General features: G+C 47.5%; 1 protein-coding gene across 1 annotated transcript in view; it reads left to right on the top strand.

Moving 5' to 3' along the window:
* Positions 1-2,520: 2,520 nt before the first annotated feature.
* The window catches only part of LOC149468136 (uncharacterized), a 39,066-nt gene continuing 20,114 nt past the window's right edge, over positions 2,521-21,472 (top strand). Inside the window, exons 1-3 of the mRNA XM_089670681.1 lie at positions 2,521-3,350; positions 7,065-7,152; positions 18,203-19,389. Coding sequence (XP_089526807.1) covers positions 2,521-3,350; positions 7,065-7,152; positions 18,203-19,389 — 2,105 coding nt within the window. The remainder of the gene's footprint in view (positions 3,351-7,064; positions 7,153-18,202; positions 19,390-21,472) is intronic.

Here is a 21,472-nt window from a genome sequence, read left to right as displayed (position 1 = left end):
TACAAGGTTGGTGGGATGGAGTATCTAGAACATGGACTCATAGAGACAATGTGTGGAGTTTTTATGTGATGTAACAATATTAACACTTATTATGTCTTACAGATGATATTTTCTTTTCTTTCGTTGGTTTAGGTTGAAGATCTGATAGATATAAAAGTTGAGGTTAAATCAGAAGAAGAAGAGGCGTATGTGAGGGATGATCAGCAGTCTATGGAGGAGGATGGAATAACGGGGACATTTATAGAGGAGGACACTCCTACAGAGATCAGCACAGGTGGGTCATGAACACTAAATCCATTCCTCCACCCATACTGCTCACTGATTGGTCCAGAGTAGGGCGGGGACTGGGTGATATCAGCCTGTAATCCCCTGGTCACTTTCCTGAGCTGTGTTCCCCGTCCTGTATTCCTGGATTTCTCTCGGATAATCTTCCTTCTCTGTGCTGCAGACACAATTTATGTATCTAGACTGGATTTATGGAGGTTCTGGGGTTCAGCTGGCAGAAAAATGTTCATTTCACCATAGATGTTGAGTTATCTGGGACCTGATCTGTGGGTGTTCTTCCCCATGCCCGGGTCTAGTAAGATCTCTGACAGAACAATTCTCCCAGGGTTCCTTGCTCTGTGCTCTGCTGGCTGTGCCGGGTGGAGGGATATGTCTGTAGTGTCTCAGACCCAAGTCACTGAGTGCAGTCTCAGGAGATGGGAGGCAGCGGTGTGGGATCTCTGCAACTTGTCTACAGTAAACATTTAATCTTCCACTGATTACTGAATACCAATATTATGAGTCCTGACCCCTGCACTATATACTCTATGTTGTACATTACATACTCCTGACCCCTGCACTATATACTCTATGTTGTACATTACATACTCCTGACCCCTGCACTATATACTCTATGTTGTACATTACATACTCCTGACCCCTGCACTATATACTCTATGTTGTACATTACATCCTCCTGACCCCTGCACTATATACTCTATGTTGTACATTACATACTCCTGACCCCTGCACTATATACTATATGCTGTACATTACATACTCCTGACCCCTGCACTATATACTCCATGTTGTATATTACATCCTCCTGATCCCTGCACTAATTACTCTATATTGTACATTACATACTCCTGACCCCTGCACTATATACTCTATGTTGTACATTACATACTCCTGACCCCTGCACTATATACTCTATGTTGTACATTACATACTCCTGACTTCTGCTCTCCCCCTCCCCCCACTGCTATATATACACATAATATGGATTCTCTTTTGTTCCACCCATTTCCTCCCAGCTGGACATTTTATATCGGATGATGTGATTGGAGCACAGACTTTTACATGGTGATAATAATGTGATAACATCCTCCAACTTTGGACCCTTAAACAGAAAGTGATAATGAGGGAGGAGTCAATACCCCAATGATGGTGGTCTTCAGGATCAGTCCAGACTTCATCTTGGTTGTTCTCCCCCCATCCTCACTCTCTGACCTCTGGTGGGGCTCAGCCCCGCTGTTCTTCATGACTAAATCATGGACTAAATAAGGAAGTGCAGTACTTCTTGTGTTGGGAAGATGGCGATGAGTGATAGAGGGGGTGGGGACCCTCGTCCTATAATCCCCTCATCACTGTCCCTCCTATAAAAGACAGTTCTGGTTGTTTCCTCACTCTCTGACTAAGGTCCATGAATAAAGAAATGACCTGGTAGGAGATCAGAGGAGCTATTTCCTAGTTCCCTTGAGGGTGGAATTGTAAGCTCCTCAGAGCCCAAGCTGCCTGATGTGGGCGGAGTCCTGGTTTGGGGGAACCAATCAGCTCCTGTCTAGTAATCCTCTTTGTCTTTGTATTTTAGTCCATGGCCGGGAGATGAGGAAAACCTCCGAGGATTGTCTCACTTTGTCTCCAGACTGGAAAGTAGAAGATGAGGACATCACACAGTATAGTCCAGGAGAAAACCCGGCTCCCTCCAATGTCCATCCGGCACCACCCAGTGTAGATGGACCATCGGATTCCTCGTATCCTGAGGAACCTCAGACTGTGTGGGACCGGGCCGGCCTTCCAACAGGGAAGAGGTTCTCCTGTACTGAGTGCGGGAAATGTTTCTCTTCTAAATTCCATCTTAATGAGCATAACAGATCTCACACAGGGGAGAAGCCGTATTCCTGTCCTGGGTGCGGGAAATGTTTTTCACAACAGTCTAATCTTAAAACACATCAAAGGCGTCACACAGCTGAGAAGCCATATTCCTGTACTGAGTGCGGGAAATGTTTCCATTATAAATCCAAACTTAATGAGCATGAAAGATCTCACAGAGGTGAGAAGCCGCATTCTTGCCCTGAAGAAGATGACATCATACAGTATAGTCCAGGAGAAAACCCGGCTCCCTCCAATGTCCATCCGGCACCACCCAGTGTAGATGGACCATCAGATTCCTTGTATCCTGAGGAACCTCAGACTGTGCAGGACCGGGCCGGCCTTCCAACAGGGAAGAGGTTCTCCTGTACTGAGTGCGGGATGTGTTTCCATGCTAAATACCATCTTAACGTGCATCAAAGATCTCACACGGGGGAGAAGCCGTATTCCTGTCCTGGGTGCAGGAAATGTTTTTCACAGAAATCCAATCTTGTCAGACATCAGAGATCTCAAATGGGAGATAAGCCGTTCTCCTGTCCTGAGTGTGGGAATTGTTTCCGTTTTAGATGCCATCTTAATGAGCATAAAATAACTCACACAGGAGAGAAACCGTATTCCTGTCCTGAGTGCAGGAAATGTTTTTCACAGAAATCCCAGCTTATCGTACATCAGAGATCTCACACGGAAAAGCCGTATTCCTGTCCTGAGTGCGGGAAATTTTTCCGTTTTAATTGCTATTTTAATGAACATAAAAGAATTCACACAGGAGAAAAGCCGTATTCCTGCCTTGAGTGCGGGAAATGTTTTCCACAGAAATCCCAGCTTACCGTACATCAGAGATCTCACACGGGGGAAAAGCCATATTCCTGTCCTGAGTGCGGGAAATGTTTCCGTTTTAAATGCCATCTTAATGAGCATAAAAGAACTCACACAGGAGAGAAGCCGTATTCCTGTCCTGAGTGTGGGAAATGTTTTTCACGGAAATCCATTCTTTACAAACATCAGCGATCTCACACGGGGGAGAAGCCATTTTCCTGTCTCGAGTGCGGGAAATGTTTTTCAAATAAGTCAAATCTTTTCCCACATCAGAGATCTCACATGGGGGAGAAACCGTATTCCTGTCCTGAGTGCGGTAAATTTTTTTCAGTGAAGGCCAGTCTTTACAAACATCAGAGATTGCACAGGGGGGAGAAGCTGCTTTCTACTCTAGAGTGAGGGAAATGTTCCGCACTGAAGTCCTGTCTTCCTGTACATCAGGGGTCCCACACAACCCTGGAGGTGTATTAGTGCCCTGAGTGTGGGAAATGTCTTCTAGATGAATGTTGCTGGACATCCCAGCTCTCATGTGGGGAAGAAGCACACCCTGATATACACCTCAGATATACTCCATGGCTGATCATCATGGAAGGAACAGTTCATAAGGAGATCAGAGGCCCCCAAAGACATGGATGAAGTGTGGGACCGGGTTGGCCATTGATGGCAGGAGAAGAATATAAATGGAGTCCTGCCCTGTGATTGGCTGAGTACATTTTGTGGTGGGAGATTTCACAAACACTTGGAGGTCTATTATTAATACTTTGTGGACAAATGTTCCAAGCACTCATTAGGCCCACAGTTGGAGGTGAGGACAATACTTGCATGGTGGGGGATCACTGAAGAGGTGGGTGGTAATAAAATGTCCCAATTCTAGAAGAGTGACTGATGGTGTACACATGGAAGCAATGGAATTGTGTGTATACCGGGAATGAAGGAGTGATTGGTGAATGCACATATTGGGACTTTCCCGTGTCTTTCTCCATACATGTTTCTTCTTGTATGTTTCCCGTGATACAAATGTCTGTGTATATGATCGGCACATGATGGTCTGTCTATGACAAACGTTTTATTGATCTGATCATTTCCATGGTGATTGTAGACACATTGTGATTGGTTGATGGGGGATGGAAAGCACAGAGAGCAGGAAGTAGAGCGCCATCCTTTCTACCTTTCTCTATTCCTAGTTCAGATTTGTAGCAGAAATCCCCAACATGTAGCAATACACGGACAATTGATATCAGACAATGAGGCAGAGGAAGGCCAATCATGAAGCTGGGGGTGGTGCAGCATAGACTGGAACAGGGTCCTCCAGGAGTGCAGCTCACACTGCGGGCAGAACTCCTCCTACTGGGACATTCAGGCTTCACACAGCTACAGCTGCACTCCCGGGACTGCCACGCCTGGACTGTATATGGGGCGGGTGTGGAGGGATGAGGAGCAGGGATTGGCTAATGGAAAGTGGGAGCATCTCTGAGTTACTGATGGATATACAGTATATGGAGACCAAGGAGAGTTCATCTTCTGCTGGCTATAGATGGGGCCCTTCAACAGTTGGAGTATAGGGGGTGATAATGACTGGGTCAAATCTGCAGAGAAGATGGAGTAATGGGATCTCCTTGGATGAAGTGGGGTAGAGGTGTCTGCTAGCAGTGTCCACGTGTGAGAAAGAGAGGAAGTGGGGGAGGGTAAAGGTGTCTGCTAGCAGTGTCCACGTGTGAGAAGTAGAACAAAAGTGGGGGAGGGTAGAGGTGTCTGCTAGCGGTGTCCACGTGTGAGAAGTAGAGCGAAAGTGGGGGAGGGTAGAGGTGTCTGCTAGCGGTGTCCACGTGTGAGAAGTAGATGGGAAGTGGAGGAGGGTAGAAGTGTCTGCTAGCAGTGTCCACGTGTGAGAAGTAGAGCGGAAGTGGGGGAGGGTAGAGGTGTCCGCTAGCGGTGTCCACGTGTGAGAAGTAGAGCGGAAGTGGGGGAGGGTAGAGGTGTCCGCTAGCGGTGTCCACGTGTGAGAAGTAGAGCAGAAGTGGGGGAGAGTAGAGCTGTCTGCTAGCGGTTTCCACGTGTGAGAAGTAGATGGGAAGTGGGGGAGGGTAAAGGTGTCTCTAGCGGTGTCCATGTGTGAGAAGTAGATGGGCAGTGGGGGAGGGTAAAGGTGTCTGCTAGCTCTGTCCACATGTGAGAAGTAGAGCGAAAGTGGGGGAGGGTAGAGGTGTCTGCTAGCGGTGTCCACGTGTGAGAAGTAGAGCGAAAGTGGGGGAGGGTAGAGGTGTCTGCTAGCGGTGTCCACGTGTGAGAAGTAGAGCAGAAGTGGGGGAGGGTAAAGGTGTCTGCTAGCAGTGTCCACGTGTGAGAAGTAGAGCGGAAGTGGGGGAAGGTAAAGGTGTCTACTAGCGGTGTCCACGTGTGAGAAGTAGATGGGAAGTGGAGGAGGGTAGAGGTGTCTGCTAGCAGTGTCCACGTGTGAGAAGTAGAGCGGAAGTGGGGGAGGGTAGAGGTGTCCGCTAGCGGTGTCCACGTGTGAGAAGTAGAGCAGAAGTGGGGGAGGGTAGAGCTGTCTGCTAGCGGTTTCCACGTGTGAGAAGTAGATGGGAAGTGGGGGAGGGTAGAAGTGTCCGCCAGCAGTGTCCACGTGTGAGAAGTAGATGGGAAGTGGGGGAGGGTAAAGGTGTCTGCTAGCCATGTGGGTGGGTCTGCTCCTCACGCTCCTGGGGAGATCTCATATTTTTAAAATGGCCACTTTCCTAAAACTACTTTATCCACTTCAATCCATTCCTCTACTACTCCATCATGGAGACGTAACCAAACTAAACCCAGCTCTCTCACAATTTCTCTGGAGGGGTCGCCGTCCACGCATAGCTTTGCAAAACCTCTATCTCCCGAGGAGCGAGGGGGGATCGGGCCTTCCCAACATTCACATACCGGAGGAGCGAGGGGGGATCGGGCCTTCCCAACATTCACATACCGGAGGAGCGAGGGGGGATCGGGCCTTCCCAACATTCACATACCGGAGGAGCGAGGGGGGATCGGGCCTTCCCAACATTCACATACCGGAGGAGCGAGGGGGGATCGGGCCTTCCCAACATTCACATACCGGAGGAGCGAGGGGGGATCGGGCCTTCCCAACATTCACATACCGGAGGAGGGAGGGGGGATCGGGCCTTCCCAACATTCACATACCGGAGGAGCGAGGGGGGATCGGGCCTTCCCAACATTCACATACCGGAGGAGGGAGGGGGGATCGGGCCTTCCCAACATTCACATACCGGAGGAGCGAGGGGGGATCGGGCCTTCCCAACATTCACATACCGGAGGAGCGAGGGGGGATCGGGCCTTCCCAACATTCACATACCGGTGGAGGGGGGATCGGGCCTTCCCAGCATTCACATACCGGAGGAGCGAGGGGGGATCGGGCCTTCCCAACATTCACATACCGGAGGAGGGAGGGGGGATCGGGCCTTCCCAACATTCACATACCGGAGGAGGGAGGGGGGATCGGGCCTTCCCAACATTCACATACCGGAGGAGCGAGGGGGGATCGGGCCTTCCCAACATTCACATATATAACCTTGCATGTCTCTTACATATCAGTCTAGACTGGCTATCCAAGGCGTCTATTTACTCCACCAGCTAGAATCTGACATGGTAACCCGCACAATGTAGCTGCTATTTTACATGCAATATAAACCAGCTTCCAACTCCCCTAAAAAACAACCCTCTTTTATGTGACACTTTGGTGGGCTGGAGAGAAATCAGACGCAAATTGGGAGTGTCCCCATGGGTTTCCCTCTACCTCCCTATTCATGGTAATCCATCTTTCCCTCATCCACAACAATACGCGGCCTACGCTAATGGCACACCCAGGACCTTACACTTGTTCCACAATCTTTGACACTTCCTCCGTAAACCTCCACCAATCCTGCGGACATTAGGGACCCTGGACTTGCCCTCACACCATTTTATATATACAATGAAAGTAATAAACTTTGTGAAATCACCAGCTCCTGACAAGCCTTCTCTTTTTCAAACCACATTGGTTGACACTCTGTTGAGCAGAGGCAGGTTCAAGATTTCAGATATTTACTCCCCACTTAACCTTTGCTTTACTAAACCTTTAGAGTCTACATCTGTGACCTCATGGGTCAAGGACTTCCAGGACTTACTGTGGAACACATGTTGGCAGGCTTCAACACCACCTGTGCCTATGTTACGAACGAGTTCTGACGGGAACAGCAACTGAAAATTATGCATCGGGCCTACATGCCTCGCTCTTCCTCCAAGTCTGCATCGAACACGTCTCAATGTCCTCTCTGCCTCTGTAACCTACCAAACCTTAAACACAGATTTTGGACTTGCCATCCTATCTCCACATTTTGGGATCAAGCGCTATCTTTCATCCAATTTGTGACAGGAGTTAAACTCCCTAAATCTCCAATACATCTACTATTCGGCAATTTGGACTCTACCCTTTTCATGCTTCACAGGGGCCTCAACTCACTTCCTCAACAAAACAAGTCTTGGATGTCTACTTTCCTCCTGATGGCAAGACGAGCCATCCTGAAAAAACTACCTGTAGATACTACACCACCAACCATATCTGACGTCAAAAAGGATCTCATCCACCTCCTCCACACAGACAAACTTCATCTTTTCTCATCCTGTCCAAACAAATCGGACTCTTTCGCATGAAAATGGCAAATATACGTATCAAGAACATTCTATCTGAACAAAGAAGCCTTCTGGAAAATGCTATGGCAGATCCTGCCCCACCTACACCCCCTCCAGAACACTGTCTCCACTTCTGACTAAAACGTATGGATAATGTATTTATTAAGGCATTAGTGGTCCTGAGATCCCTCTGCTCCATGGAGGTCAACCCATCTAAATCTAACATATGAGCATGAGGCCATGATGTCCTTAGGATCCACCCCTCCCTCCCCTTCAAGGGGTCGCTGAACAACGTGCTACTTAGATGCTCCACTAGAGGTTCCGGCTATACTTATATGTCTATTTATCCCTCTCTAAGCCCACACATCAGAGATCAGGGGATTCCTTTTTATTCCCTTTCTAGCTCCCTTTTCTTTCTGCCCTCCCCCCCTCTTTCCACCCCCCTCCCCCTTCCTCCCCCCTTCCTTCTCCCCCCCTCCCCCTTCTTAAGCCCTCTGCTGTATTCCTATTCCTTTGTCTTTCTTTTATGTCCCTTTTGTACATTTGTAGGATGTATTGTGGAGATGTATAGATGTTGATGTGATCCCGGTCTCCTCACTCCATCACACATTGGAGAGCAGAACCCAGCAATGCTCTATGTACATCATCTGCAATGTCTATCCAGTCATTAATGTCATCTGTTCTCTCTGTTTGTAACACCCAAATGACGATGTTTTCTTTTTTTTATTGACATAAAACCCAATAAATATTTCTTTAAAAAAAAAAAAAGTTCACAATGATGGTAAAAATTATTGTAGGCCCAAAATATCTATCACACTAGTAAAAAAAATACAATTCCAGTATCTATCCCGCCATTTGTAGACGCTGCAACTTTCACAGAAACCGATTCATTTACACGGATTGGGATTTTATTTTTAGCAAAGACAAGGAGGAGAATACATTCTGGACGAAATTTATGACGAAATTTTAATTTTAATTTTTTTTTGCTGGACAAGATTAACCTCTTGCCCTCCAAAGTATTTTCCCCCCTTCCTGACCACGCCTCTTTTTGATATTCAGCGCTGCACTAATTCCACTGATAATTGCGCGGTCATGCAATGCTGCACCCAAACAATATTTACATCCTTTTTTCACACAAATAGAGCTTTCTTTTGGTGGTATTTGATCACCCGTGTGCTTTTTATTTTTCGCGCTACAATCAAAAAAAGACCGAAAATTTTGAAGAAAAACAAAATTGTTTACTTTCGGCTATAAAAAATATATAGTAAACTCAAAGTTAGTCATAAATTTAGCCCAAAATGTATTCTGCTCCATGTTTTTGGTGAAACATCCCAATAATTGTATATTGATTGCTTTGTGTGATAGTTATATCTACAAACTATGGGATAGATAATGGAATTTACACCATTTCTTTGCTATACAGCGCTGCGCTAGTTTAACTAACAATTGCGCGGTCAAGCAATACGGTACATAAATGAAATTTACATCCTTTTGAGCTTTCTTTCCGTGGTATTTGATCACCTGTGCAATATTTATTTTTGGTGCTATAAACAAAAAAAATTTTGAAAAAAAAGTTTTGAAAAAAAAAACATTTTCTCATTTCTGTCATAAAAATATTAAAAAATACTAAAATATTCTGCTACATATCTTTGGTTAAAAATATTCCCAATAATTGTATATTGATTGCTTTGTGTGAAAGTTATATTGTCTACAAACTATGGGATAGATCATGGAATTTACAGCTTTTACTTTCTGTCTGCCCATCACATTTCTTGAGGTGCTACAATACCAGGACAGTACAAACACCCCCAAATGACCCCTTTTCAGAAAGTAGACACCCTAAGCTATCTGCTGAGAGGCATGTTGAGTCCATGGAAGATTTTTTTTATTTCCACAAGTTTCTGGAAAATTACAAAAACGTTTTTTACACAAAGTTGTCATTTAAATGATATATTTGTCACACAAGCCATGGGTATATGTGGAATTACACCCCAAAATACATTCTGCTACTTCTACCAAGTATGGGGGTACCTCATGTGTGAGACTTTTTGGGAGCCTAGCCACATACAGGAACCTGAAATCCAATGACCACTTTGAAAGCCTGAAGGTGCGTAACTTCCTCATTACACTTCCTCACTACCTATCACAGTTTTGGTGGCCCTGACATGCCAGAATAGCACCAAACCCCCCCCAAATGACCCCTTTATGGAAAGTAGACACCCCAAGGAATTTAAAAATAGGCATGATGAGTATTTTGCAGATCTCATTTTTTCTCAAAAGGTTTTTAAATATAAAACAAAATAGAAACATTTCTTTTGTTTTTTTTCTTCAATCTTCAAAAACTTATGGCAGCAAATGAGATCTACACTACCAGATGCTTCTCAGGGCTGCAGTTCCTCTGAGCTCCACAAGGTGATAATCTCACTTCTACCGAGTCAGGAAGTCTCTATAGAAGACAGACAGGAAGTGATGTCAGGTACAGACAGGAAGTGATGTCAGGTACAGACAGGAAGTGATGTCAGGTACAGACAGGAAGGGATGTCAGGTACAGACAGGAAGTGACCTGAATAAAGACAAAGTTCCATGTGGCACAAAGAAAAAGAGACATTGGTGGAAGTAGCAGCAGAGGAGGTAATAAGATGGTATTTCCTATTTACACCCAGTAACCCCCGTCATGTCCGTCCTCTTCCTCCATAGTCACGTCCGTCCTCTTCCTCCATAGTCACATCCGTCCTCTTCCTCCATAGTCACGTCCGTCCTCTTCCTCCATAGTCACGTCCGTCCTCTTGCTCCACAGTCACGTCCGTCCTCTTCCTCCATAGTCACGTCCGTCCTCTTCCTCCATAGTCACTGTGACGTCTTTTATCTCCAGCAGATGATGATACACACATATATAGTGTGGGAACCCAGATGAACCCCTTCAGGGGGAGGAGTTGATGATAATATATTTGCTCCCAAAGCTGGCCTACATGGTTCAGTTTTATTGTTCAGCCAGCGGGATGAGAGAAAAAAATATTATTATTATTATACAGGATTTATGGCGCCAACAGTGTGCTCAGCACTTCACAATATAACGGGAGACAATACAGCAACAATACAGATCAATACAAGAGGGTTAGGAGGGCCCTGATCCTGGGAGCTTACAATCTGGGAGGGAGGGGCTAGTGGTACAAAAGGTAGTAACTGTGGGGGATGGACTGGTAGGAGGAATAGAAGATTCCATTATTAGCTGAGGGCAGGATAGGCTTCCCTGAAGCGATAGATTTTTAGAGATCACCTAAAAGTGAGCAGAGTAGGCGATAGTCTGATAAATTAGGGTAAAGAGTTCCAGAGGATGGGAGAAGTCCTGGAGATGAGCATGGGAGGAGGAGACAAGGGAGCTAGAGAGCAGAAGGTCTTGCGAGGAGAGGACGGTTTGGGTGATATTTGGAGACAAGATCGGTGATGTAATTTGGGGCAGAGTTATAAATGACTTTATATGTTATTGTTAATGTTTTGAATTTTATCCGTTGGGCAATGGGAAGCCAGTGGAGGGATTGGCAGAGAGGGATGGAGGACACTGAGTGGGGGCCAGTGGAGGGATTTGCAGAGAGGGGTGGAGGCCAGTGCAGGGATTGGCAGAGAGGGGTGGAGGACACTGAGCGGAGGCCAGTGGAGGGATTGGCAGAGAGGGATTGAGAACACTGAGTGGAGGTCAGAGAAGGGATTGGCAGAGAGGGATGGAGAACACTGAATGGAGGTCACTGGAGGGATTGGCAGAGAGGGGTGGAGGACACTGAGTGGAGGCCAGTGGAGGGATTGGCAGAGGGGGTGGGGAACACTGAGTGGAGGGATTGGCAAAGAGGGGTGGAGGACACTGAAAGGAGGCCAGTGGAAGGATTTGCAGAGAGGGATGGAGGACACTGAGTGGAGGTCAGTGGAGGGATTTGCAGAGAGGGGTGGAGGACACTGAGTGGAGGCCAGTGCAGGGATTGGCAGAGAGGGGTGGAGGACACTGAGCGGAGGCCAGTGGAGGGATTGGCAGAGAGGGATTGAGAACACTGAGTGGAGGCCAGAGGAGGGATTGGCAGAGAGAGATGGAGAACACTGAATGGAGGTCACTGGAGGGATTGGCAGAGAGGGGTGGAGGACACTGAGTGGAGGCCAGTGGAGGGATTGGCAGAGGGGGTGGAGAACACTGAGTGGAGGCCAGTGGAGGGATTGGCAAAGAGGGGTGGAGGACACTGAATGGAGGCCACTGGAGGGATTGGCAGAGAGGGTTGGAGAACATTGAGTGGAGGCCAGTGGAGGGATTGGCAGAGAGGGGTGGAGGACACTGAATGGAGGCCACTGGAGTGCTTGGCAGAGAGGGCTGGAGAACATTGAGTGGAGGCCAGTGGAGGGATTGGCAAAGAGTGGTGGAGGACACTGAATGGAGGCCACTGGAGGGATTGGCAGAGAGGGCTGGAGAACATTGAGTGGAGGGATTGGCAGAGAGGGGTGGAGGACACTGAATGGAGGCCACTGGAGGGATTGGCAGAGACGGCTGGAGAACATTGAGTGGAGGCCAGTGGAGGGATTGGCAGAGAGGGGTGGAGGACACTGAATGGAGGCCAGTGGAGGGATTGGCAGAGAGGGGTGGAGGACACTGAATGGAGGACAGTGGAGGGATTGGCAGAGAGGGGTGGCAGATACAGAACGGTTAGTAAGGTGGATGAGGCAGCATTCATGATAGACTGAAGAGGGGATAGCCTGCGATGAGGTCGGCCAATGAGGAGGGAGTTACAATAGTCAAGGTGAGATATAACAAGGGAGTGAATAAGTTGCTTAGTGGTTTCCGAGGTTAAGAACGGCATATCTTGGAGATGTTGCGGAGGTGAAGTCTACAAGATTTGGACAGTGATTGGATCTGGGACTGAAAGGACAGATGGGAGTCTAGGATAACACCTAGTACCCTGGCATGAGGGAGGGACTGATGATTGTGTTATTGATCTTGATGGAGAAGTCGGGGGAGGGGGCACGGGCTGGAGGGAATACTAAGAGCTCAGTTTTGGAAAGATTGAGTTTGAGGAAGTGGAGTGACATCCATGCCGATATGTCACTTAGTAGGTTAGTAATGTGAGAGGAGACTGAAGGGGTGAGGTGAGGAGGAGACTGAAGGGGTGAGGTGAGGAGGAGACTGAAGGGGTGAGGTGAGGGGTAGAGAGATAGATTTGTGTGTCATCAGCACAGAGATGGTACTTAAAGCCATGGGAGTTTATCAAGTGACCAAGGGAGGAGGTGTAGATGGAGAAGAGAAGGGGTCTAAGGACAGAGCCTTGAGGGACCTCTACAGAAAAAGGAAGTGAGGGGGAGGTGGCAGCATTATAGGTAATGCTGAAGAAGCGCTGTGATAGGTAGGAGGAGAACCAGGAGAGAGCAGAGTCTCGGAGGCCAAGAGAGTGGAGTTTTTTGAGGAGGAGGGGATGGTAAACAGTATCAAAATCCGCAGGGAGGTTAAGTAGTAAGAGTACGGAGTAGTGGTCATTCGTTGGGATTAGTACAGGGTAGTGGCCATTGGTTGGGATGAGTACGGAGTAGTGACCATTGGTTGGGATGAGTACGGAGTAGTGGCCATTGGTTGGGATGAGTACGGAGTAGTGGCCATTGGTTGGGATGAGTACGGAGTAGTGGCCATTGGTTATAGCAGTTAGTAGATCATTAGTGAGGTTTAGTAGGGCGGTGTCAGTGGAGTGTAGTGAGTGAAAGCCAGACTGTAAAGGGTGAAGAAGGTTGTTGTCGGTGAGGGAGGAGCTCAGGCGATTGTAGACTAAGCGTTCTAGGAGTTTAGAGGTAAATGGCAGCAGGGAGATGGGTCTTAAGTTGTTCAGGTTGGTGGGGTCCAGGGAGGGCTTGTTAAGTATGGGAGTGATGTGCGCATGCTTTATAGGGGAGGGGAAGGCACCAGTAGAGAGGGAAAGATTGAAGATGTGAGTGAGGGAGCATAGGAAGAAGAGGCTGACCGTAGTACTTGTGAGGGGACAGGATCCAGGGGGCAGGTGGTGAGACGGGCTTCTGAGAAAACCTTAGTGACCTCTTCGGTAGTAGCGAGGTCAGAAGAGGAAATGTTGAGGGAGGTTTAGTATAAGGTATGCTAAGTGGGATGGATGTCTGTGCAGTGGAGATGTCCCTATGAATTGCATCAATCTTGTTTTTGAAATGATTTGCAATCTCATGAGCAGTGAGTGAGGTGCTGGGTGGAGGTGGAGAAAGTAGAGAGTTAAAAGTAGAGAAGAGACGACGAGGACTGGATGACAAGGTATTGATGAGAGGGACAAAGTCGTCTTGTTTGGCAGCATGGAGGGAGGAATTGTATGTGAAGAAAGCAGATTTATATCTGGTGAATGCTTGCTGAGATTTGGTTTTATGCCACAATCGCTCCAGCGCACGACTATGTCACTTAAGATTTCTGGTGTGGTCAGTCTGCCACGGATGTAATGGTCGGGGCCTGATGCTTCGTGTTGTTAGAGGAGGAAGTGAGTCTATTGTGGATGTCAGTGAACTGTTGTAGACAGCAGAGGGCAGGTCAGGGCAGGACAGGGGAGAGATTCTGTCATAGAGGAGGTCAGTTGCAGAGTGGAAAGGAGCCGGGTTCAAGTTGTGAAGGTTTCTGCGGGTAATTGTTTGCTGCTTGGAGGGATAGGTGTTTGAAGACGAGGAGACTGTGAAGGTGATGAGATTGTGATCAGAGAGAGGAAAGGGGGTGTTTGTGAGGTTGTAGGGAGTGCAAAGATGGGAGAAAACAAGGTGTAATGTATTCCCATCAGAGTGAGTGGAGGACGGTATACATTGTGCTAATGCAAAAGATGAGGTTATGTTGAAGAGTTGGGATGTAGCCGGGTTGTTGACATTAATGGGGATATTAAAATCTCTGAGAATGATAGCGGGTAGTTCAGAGGAGAGAAAGTAGGGTAGCCAGGCGGAGAAATCATCAAGAAAGAGGGACACGGGTCCAGGAGGCCGATAGATCACTGCAATCCTCAGAGAAATGGGAGAAAACAGCCGGATGCAGTGAGTCTGGGAAGAAGAGAATGATAGAGAGGGAGGGTTAGGGAGGACTTGAAAGGTGCTCAGTGGGGATAGAAGCAAACCAACCCCACCACCTTTCTGACCACTGGGTCTGGGTGAGTGGACAAAAAGGTCATGGAAGGAAATAGAAGCGATTCCCCCATCCACACATTGGAGGTGGATGGGGGAATCCTCCCCGCTGCACTCTTGTATTCTGACAATGTGGGGGCTCCTCCGCTCTCAGAATACACAGATCAACACTGAAGCTATTGGCTGCAGCCACTGGGGGAGTGGCTTTTATCCGGCAGTGGCCACACATGGATGGAAATGTGAGCGATCCCTGCTGAACCAGCTGAATTTCCATGGATCTATGGTCACTTTCAGTGACTTCCTCCCCTCCCCCTCATCTCCTTCATGATGGAAGTCATGCTGAGATCATCTCCTATTGGCTGAGCAATATTCTCATTTGTCTCTCAGCTCCTTCTTGCTATTCCTCGTCCTGCCTGTTGTTTCCTTGGATTGATTTTCTGTGTAGTGACCCCGGCTTGGTCTCTTGGATGCGCTCGTCTGTTGCTTGCCCTGACCTTTCTCCTGATTCCTGGATCTCCTCCTCATCTCTCCTCCATATCCTCTTACACAGCTTTTCTCCACACCTGCAGTGACCCTGGGGGGAGGAAACTTGGCACCAGCACGCCGCCAAATCCATCCCCACCATTAGGGGCTCTGGAGACAATTGTCTGCTATTTACACTCCGTTCCTCCGCACGTCACCTGATCACATGACAGCTTACTTCCACAGATTCCCGACAGATTTCTGGATGGTAAAGGTCAAAGGTCACTCTTCAGTTTAGGAGAGGTAGGACGCACCCAGGAACTAGGATTTGGTTTGCATGGGAGCATCATATAGAGGACCCCTCAAATCTCCCCATCCAAATGTCCCTCCATCCAGAGTCAGAGAATCCTATGACATCACACTGACCTCACAGCTCCTCCTCCCAATGTCCCTCCATCCAGAGTCAGAGAATCCTATGACATCACACTGACTTCACAGCTCCTCCTCCCAATGTCCCTCCATCCAGAGTCAGAGAATCCTATGACATCACAGTGACCTCACAGCTCCTCCTCCCAATGTCCCTCCATCCAGAGTCAGAAAATCCTATGACATCACACTGACCTCACAGCTCCTCCTCCCAATGTCCCTCCATTCAGAGTCAGAGAATCCTATGACATCACACTGACCTCACAGCTCCTCCTCCCAATGTCCCTCCATCCAGAGTCAGAGAATCCTATGACATCACACTGACCTCACAGCTCCTCCTCCCAATGTCCCTCCATCCAGAGTCAGAGAATCCTATGACATCACACTGACCTCACAGCTCCTCCCCCCAATGTCCCTCCATCCAGAGTCAGAGAATCCTATGACATCACACTGACCTCACAGCTCCTCCTCCCAATGTCTCTCCATCTGATTTTTTCTGATGCTCTTAGGGTGTGGGGTCCCTTGGTATCCTCACATGTAAAGTGGGACTGTTGGTCCTGCGTTGTATGTAATGACATCAGAATGCTGCAACAAGCCTATACCCTGCGTAGTGTGGGGGTCCTGTGGGGGGGAATTATACCTCAGCCTGAAGTGGGGCTTTAATAAAATGGAGACCTGAATGGAGAGGTGAGGAGGATTCTGGGAATATCATTTGATGTGACTATTTGTGTTCAGATGTAGAGTTTTCCTCCTGTGAAGTCTGGAGATCATATGACATCACATTGCCTCCACCTCCCTCCCTGATAGAAGAGAGAAAGAAGAAGAAGATTCTAGAAGTCACCAGAGAGATCACTGAGCTGCTGACAGGAGAGGTGAGCGGTGCCGGGAATTCTGGGACATTCTCCAGTAACAGACAAGGGATGTGTCTGGATGGTGACTGTATCATTGTGTGTGTCAGGTTCCTATAAGGTGTCAGGGTGTCACTGTCTATTTCTCCATGGAGGAGTGGGAGTATTTAGAAGGACACAAGGATCTCTACAAGGACGTCATGATGGACAATCAGCCGCCCCTCACATCACCGGGTAAGAGGAGACTTTATTGTAAAGGAGAGAGCAGTACGGAGGATCCACCTAGATCCCCCATCATCTGATAAACACATAGAAACAATGGATTCAGTCAGTGTGTGTGTTTCCTACAGATGGATCCAGTCATGGGAACCCACCAGAGAGATGTCCCCGTCCTCTGTATTCCCGGGATTCCACACAGGAAGGTCACACCATCCCTCACCATCATCAGGTAGATGAGGAACAATCACTAATAGTATCATTAGGATCTGTACATTATCTGCATTGTTACCATTGATGTCATTTTTATTATATATTCAGAGTGGAAACCTGAGAGATCCTAAAGTTGAGGTTAAAGAAGAGATAAAAGAGGAGGAGGATGAGGATGGGGGAATGGAGGAGTCAGAGCTTGTAAAAGAACACAAAGATCTGTACCAGGACACCATGGTGGAGTCATCCAGCTACAGGAACCCACCAGAGAGATGTCCCCGTCCTCTGTATTCCCGGGATTCCACACAGGAAGGTCACACCACCCCTCACCATTACAAGGTTGGTGGGATGGAGCATCTAGAACATGGACTTGTAGAGACAATGTGTGGATTTTGTGTGTGATGTCACAATCATAAATCTTATATTTTACAGATGATATTTTCTGTCATTTCCTTGATTTAGAGTGGAGATCCAATCGATATAGAATTTGAGGTGAAAGCAGAAGAAGAAGAGGCGTATGTGAGGGATGATCAGCAGTCTATGGAGGAGGATGGAATAACGGGGACATTTATAGAGGAGGACACTCCTACAGAGATCAGCACAGGTGGGTCATGAACACTAAATCCATTCCTCCACCCATACTGCTCACTGATTGGTCCAGAGTAGGGCGGGGACTGGGTGATATCAGCCTGTAATACCCTGGTCACTTTGTTCTACATTTTATTCTCCTGACCCCTGCACTATATACTCTATGTTGTGCATTCCATAGTCCTGACTTCTGCTCTCCCCCCTCCCCCCACTGCACACATAATGTGGATTCTCTTTTGTTACACCCATTTCCTCCCAGCTGGACATTTTATATCGGATGATGTGATTGGAGCACAGACTTTTACATGGTGATAATATTGTGATAACATCCTCCAACTTTGGACCCTTAAACAGAAAGTGATAATGAGGGAGGAGTCAATACCCCAATGATGGTGGTCTTCAGGATCAGTCCAGTCTTCATCTTGGTTGTTCTCCCCCCATCCTCACTCTCTGACCTCTGGTGGGGCTCAGCCCCGCTGTTCTTCATGACTAAATCATGGACTAAATAAGGAAGTGCAGTACTTCTTGTGTTGGGAAGATGGCGATGAGTGATAGAGGGGGTGGGGACCCTCGTCCTATAATCCCCTCATCACTGTCCCTCCTATAAAAGACAGTTCTGGTTGTTTCCTCACTCTCTGACTAAGGTCCATGAATAAAGAAATGACCTGGTAGGAGATCAGAGGAGCCATTTCCTAGTTCCCTTGAGGGTGGAATTGTAAGCTCCTCAGAGACCAAGCTGCCTGATGTGGGCGGAGTCCTGGTTTGGGGGAACCAATCAGCTCCTGTCTAGTAATCCTCTTTGTATTTTAGTCCATGGCCGGGAGATGAGGAAAACCTCCGAGGATTGTCTCACTTTGTCTCCAGACTGGAAAGTAGAAGATGAGGACATCACACAGTATAGTCCAGGAGAAAACCCGGCTCCCTCCAATGTCCATCCGGCACCACCCAGTGTAGATGGACCATCGGATTCCTCGTATCCTGAGGAACTTCAGACTGTGCAGGACCGGGCCGGCCTTCCAACAGGGAAGAGATTCTCCTGTACTGAGTGCGGGAAGGGTTTCCGTTCCAAATCCTATCTTAATGTGCATAAAAGATCTCACACGGGGGAGAAGCCGTATTCCTGTACTGAGTGTGGGAAGAGGTACTGTTCTACATACCATCTTAATGTGCATAAAAGATCTCACACAGGGGAGAAGCCGTATTCCTGTCCTGAGTGCGGGAAATGTTTTTCACAGAAGTCCATTCTTTACACACATCAGAGATCTCACACAGGGGAAAAGCCATATTCCTGTCCTGAGTGTGGGAAATGTTTTTCAGTGAAGTCCAAACTTCATCAACATCAGAGATCTCACACGGGGGAGAAACCATATTCCTGTCCTGAGTGTGGGAAATGTTTTTCACAGCAGTTCAGTCTTCATCGACATCAGAGATCTCACACGGGGGAGAAGCCATATTCTTGTCCTGAGTGTGGAAAATGTTTTTCCCTGAAGTCCACTCTTCATGATCATCAGAGATCTCACACGGGGGAGAAGCCGTATTCCTGTCCTGAGTGTGGGAAATGTTTTTCACAGAAGTTCAATCTTCACACACATCAGAGATCTCACACAGGAGAAACGCTATATTCCTGTCCTGAGTGTGGGAAATGTTTTTCATGGAAATCCAATCTTCACACACATGAAAGATCTCACACAGGGGAGAAGCCGTATTCTTGTCCTGAGTGTGGGAAATGTTTTTCACAGAAGTCCAATCTTCACACACATCAGAGATCTCACACAGGAGAAAAGCCATATTCCTGTCCTGAGTGTGGGAAATGTTTTTCATGGAAATCCTATCTTCACACACATCAGAGATCTCACACGGGGGATAAGCCGTATTCTTGTTCTGAGTGTGGAAAAGGTTTTTCACAGAAGTCCAATCTTTACAGACATCAGAGGTCTCACACGGGGAGAAATCACTTTCTTGTCCTGAGTGAGGGAAATGTTCCTCACTGAAGTCCTGTCTTCCTGTACATCAGGGGTCCCACACAACCCTGGAGGTGTATTAGTACCTTGAGTGCGGGAAATGTCTTCTAGATGAATGTTGCTGGACATCCCAGCTCTCATGTAGGGAAGAAGCACACCCTGATATACACCTCAGATATACTCCATGGCTGATCTTCATCATGGAAGAAACAGTTGATAAGGAGATGAGAGGCCCCCAAAGACATGGATGAAGTGTGGGACCGGGTTGGCCATTGATGGCAGGTGAAGAATAAAAATGGAGTCCTGACCTAGAGAACTGGGCTGACTTCTCATTGGGGTGCAGCCTACAGTGAAGGAAATGTGTATTTGCTCCCCCCTGATGGTGAATGTTCGCCCCTCACACAGAAATGATCGGTCTAACAATGGAATGTTTGCCCCTCACACAGAAATGATCGGTCTAACAATGGAATGTTCGGTGTAACACTGAGAGACAGAATACAACAACAAATTCAGCAGAAATGTGTCTAACAAATGATGACTGATCTGCATGTTCATGAGGGAAAGTAGGATTTTATCCCCTATCATTCAGCAGGATTTCTGGCTCCCAGGTGTCTTTCATACAGGTAACAAGCTGAGATTAGAAGCAGTCTCTTAAAGGGAGTGCTGCTAATCTCATTGTGTTACCTGTATAAAAGACACCTGTCCACAGGAGCAATCAAACCATCAGATTCCAAACTCTCCACCATGGCAAAGAGCTGTCCAAGGATGTCAGGGACAAGATGGTAGACCTACACAAGGCTGGACTGGGCTACCAAACTATGGCCAAGCAGCTTGGTGAGAAGGTGACAACAGTTGGTGCAATCATTCACAAATGGAAGAAACACAAAACAAGTGTCAGTCTCCCTAGGTCTGGTGCACCATGCAAGATCTCACCTCGTGGAGTGTCAATGATCATGAGAACAGTGAGGAATCATCCCAGAACTACACGTGAGGATCTTGTCAATGATCTCTAGGCAGCTGGGACCACAGTCACCAAGAAAACAATTGGTAACACACTACGCCGACAAGGACTGAAATCCTGCAGTGCCCACAAGGTCCCTCTGCTCAAGAAAGCACATGTCCAGGCCCATCTGAAGTCTGCCACTGAACATCAGAATGATGCAGAGGAGGACTGGTGGAAAGTGTTGTGGTCAGAGGAGACCAAAATCCAGCTCTTTGGCATCAACTCAACTCGCCGTGTTTGAAGGAGGAGAAATGCTGCCTATGACCCCAAGAACACCATCCCAACTGTGAAACGTGGTGGAAAAATTCTGCTTTCTGCACCGTATCAAAGGGACGATTGACTGGGCAATGTATCATCAAATCTTGGGTGAGAACCTTCTTCCCTCAGCCAAGGCATTGAATATGGGTCATGGATGGGTGTTCCAGCATGATAATGACCCAAAACACATGGCCAAGGCAACAAAGGAGCGGCACAAGAAGAAGCACATTAAGGTCCTGGAGTGGCCTAGCCAGTCTCCAGACCCTAATTCGATTTAAAATCTGTGAAGGGGGATGAAAGTTTGAGTTGCCAAACATCAATCACCAAACCTCTGCCAAGAGGAGTGGGCCAAAATCTCTCCTGAGATGTGTGCAAACCTGGGGGCCAACTCCAGGAAATGTCTGACCTCTGTGATTGCCAACAAGAGATTTGCCACCAAGTACTAAGTCATGTTTTGTGAAGGGGATCAAATCCTTATTTCCCTCATGAACATGCAGATCAGTCATCATTTGTTAGAATAGCAACAACAAATTCAGCAGAAATGCATCTGTCTCTCAGTGTTACAATACACCGAACATTCAATTTTTACACCGATCATTTCTTTGTGAGGGGCGAACATTCAACATCAGCAGGGGAGCAAATACGCATTTCCTTCACCGTATGTCTACATATGGGGTCTGGGTAGAGGGGATCCACCGGAAAATATTTCTACTCTTTGATTTTCTGCAAATCGTTTCTGTTTTCACTTTGAAGGGCGATATTATGTGTGG

Source organism: Staurois parvus, unplaced genomic scaffold (genome assembly GCF_062004578.1).
Source record: "Staurois parvus isolate SC_StPar_1 unplaced genomic scaffold, SC_StPar_1.0 ptg000092l, whole genome shotgun sequence".
NCBI lineage: Eukaryota > Metazoa > Chordata > Amphibia > Anura > Ranidae > Staurois > Staurois parvus.
The sequence above is the reverse complement of the archived record's forward strand: the minus strand, read 5'-3'. Positions and strand labels throughout refer to the sequence as shown.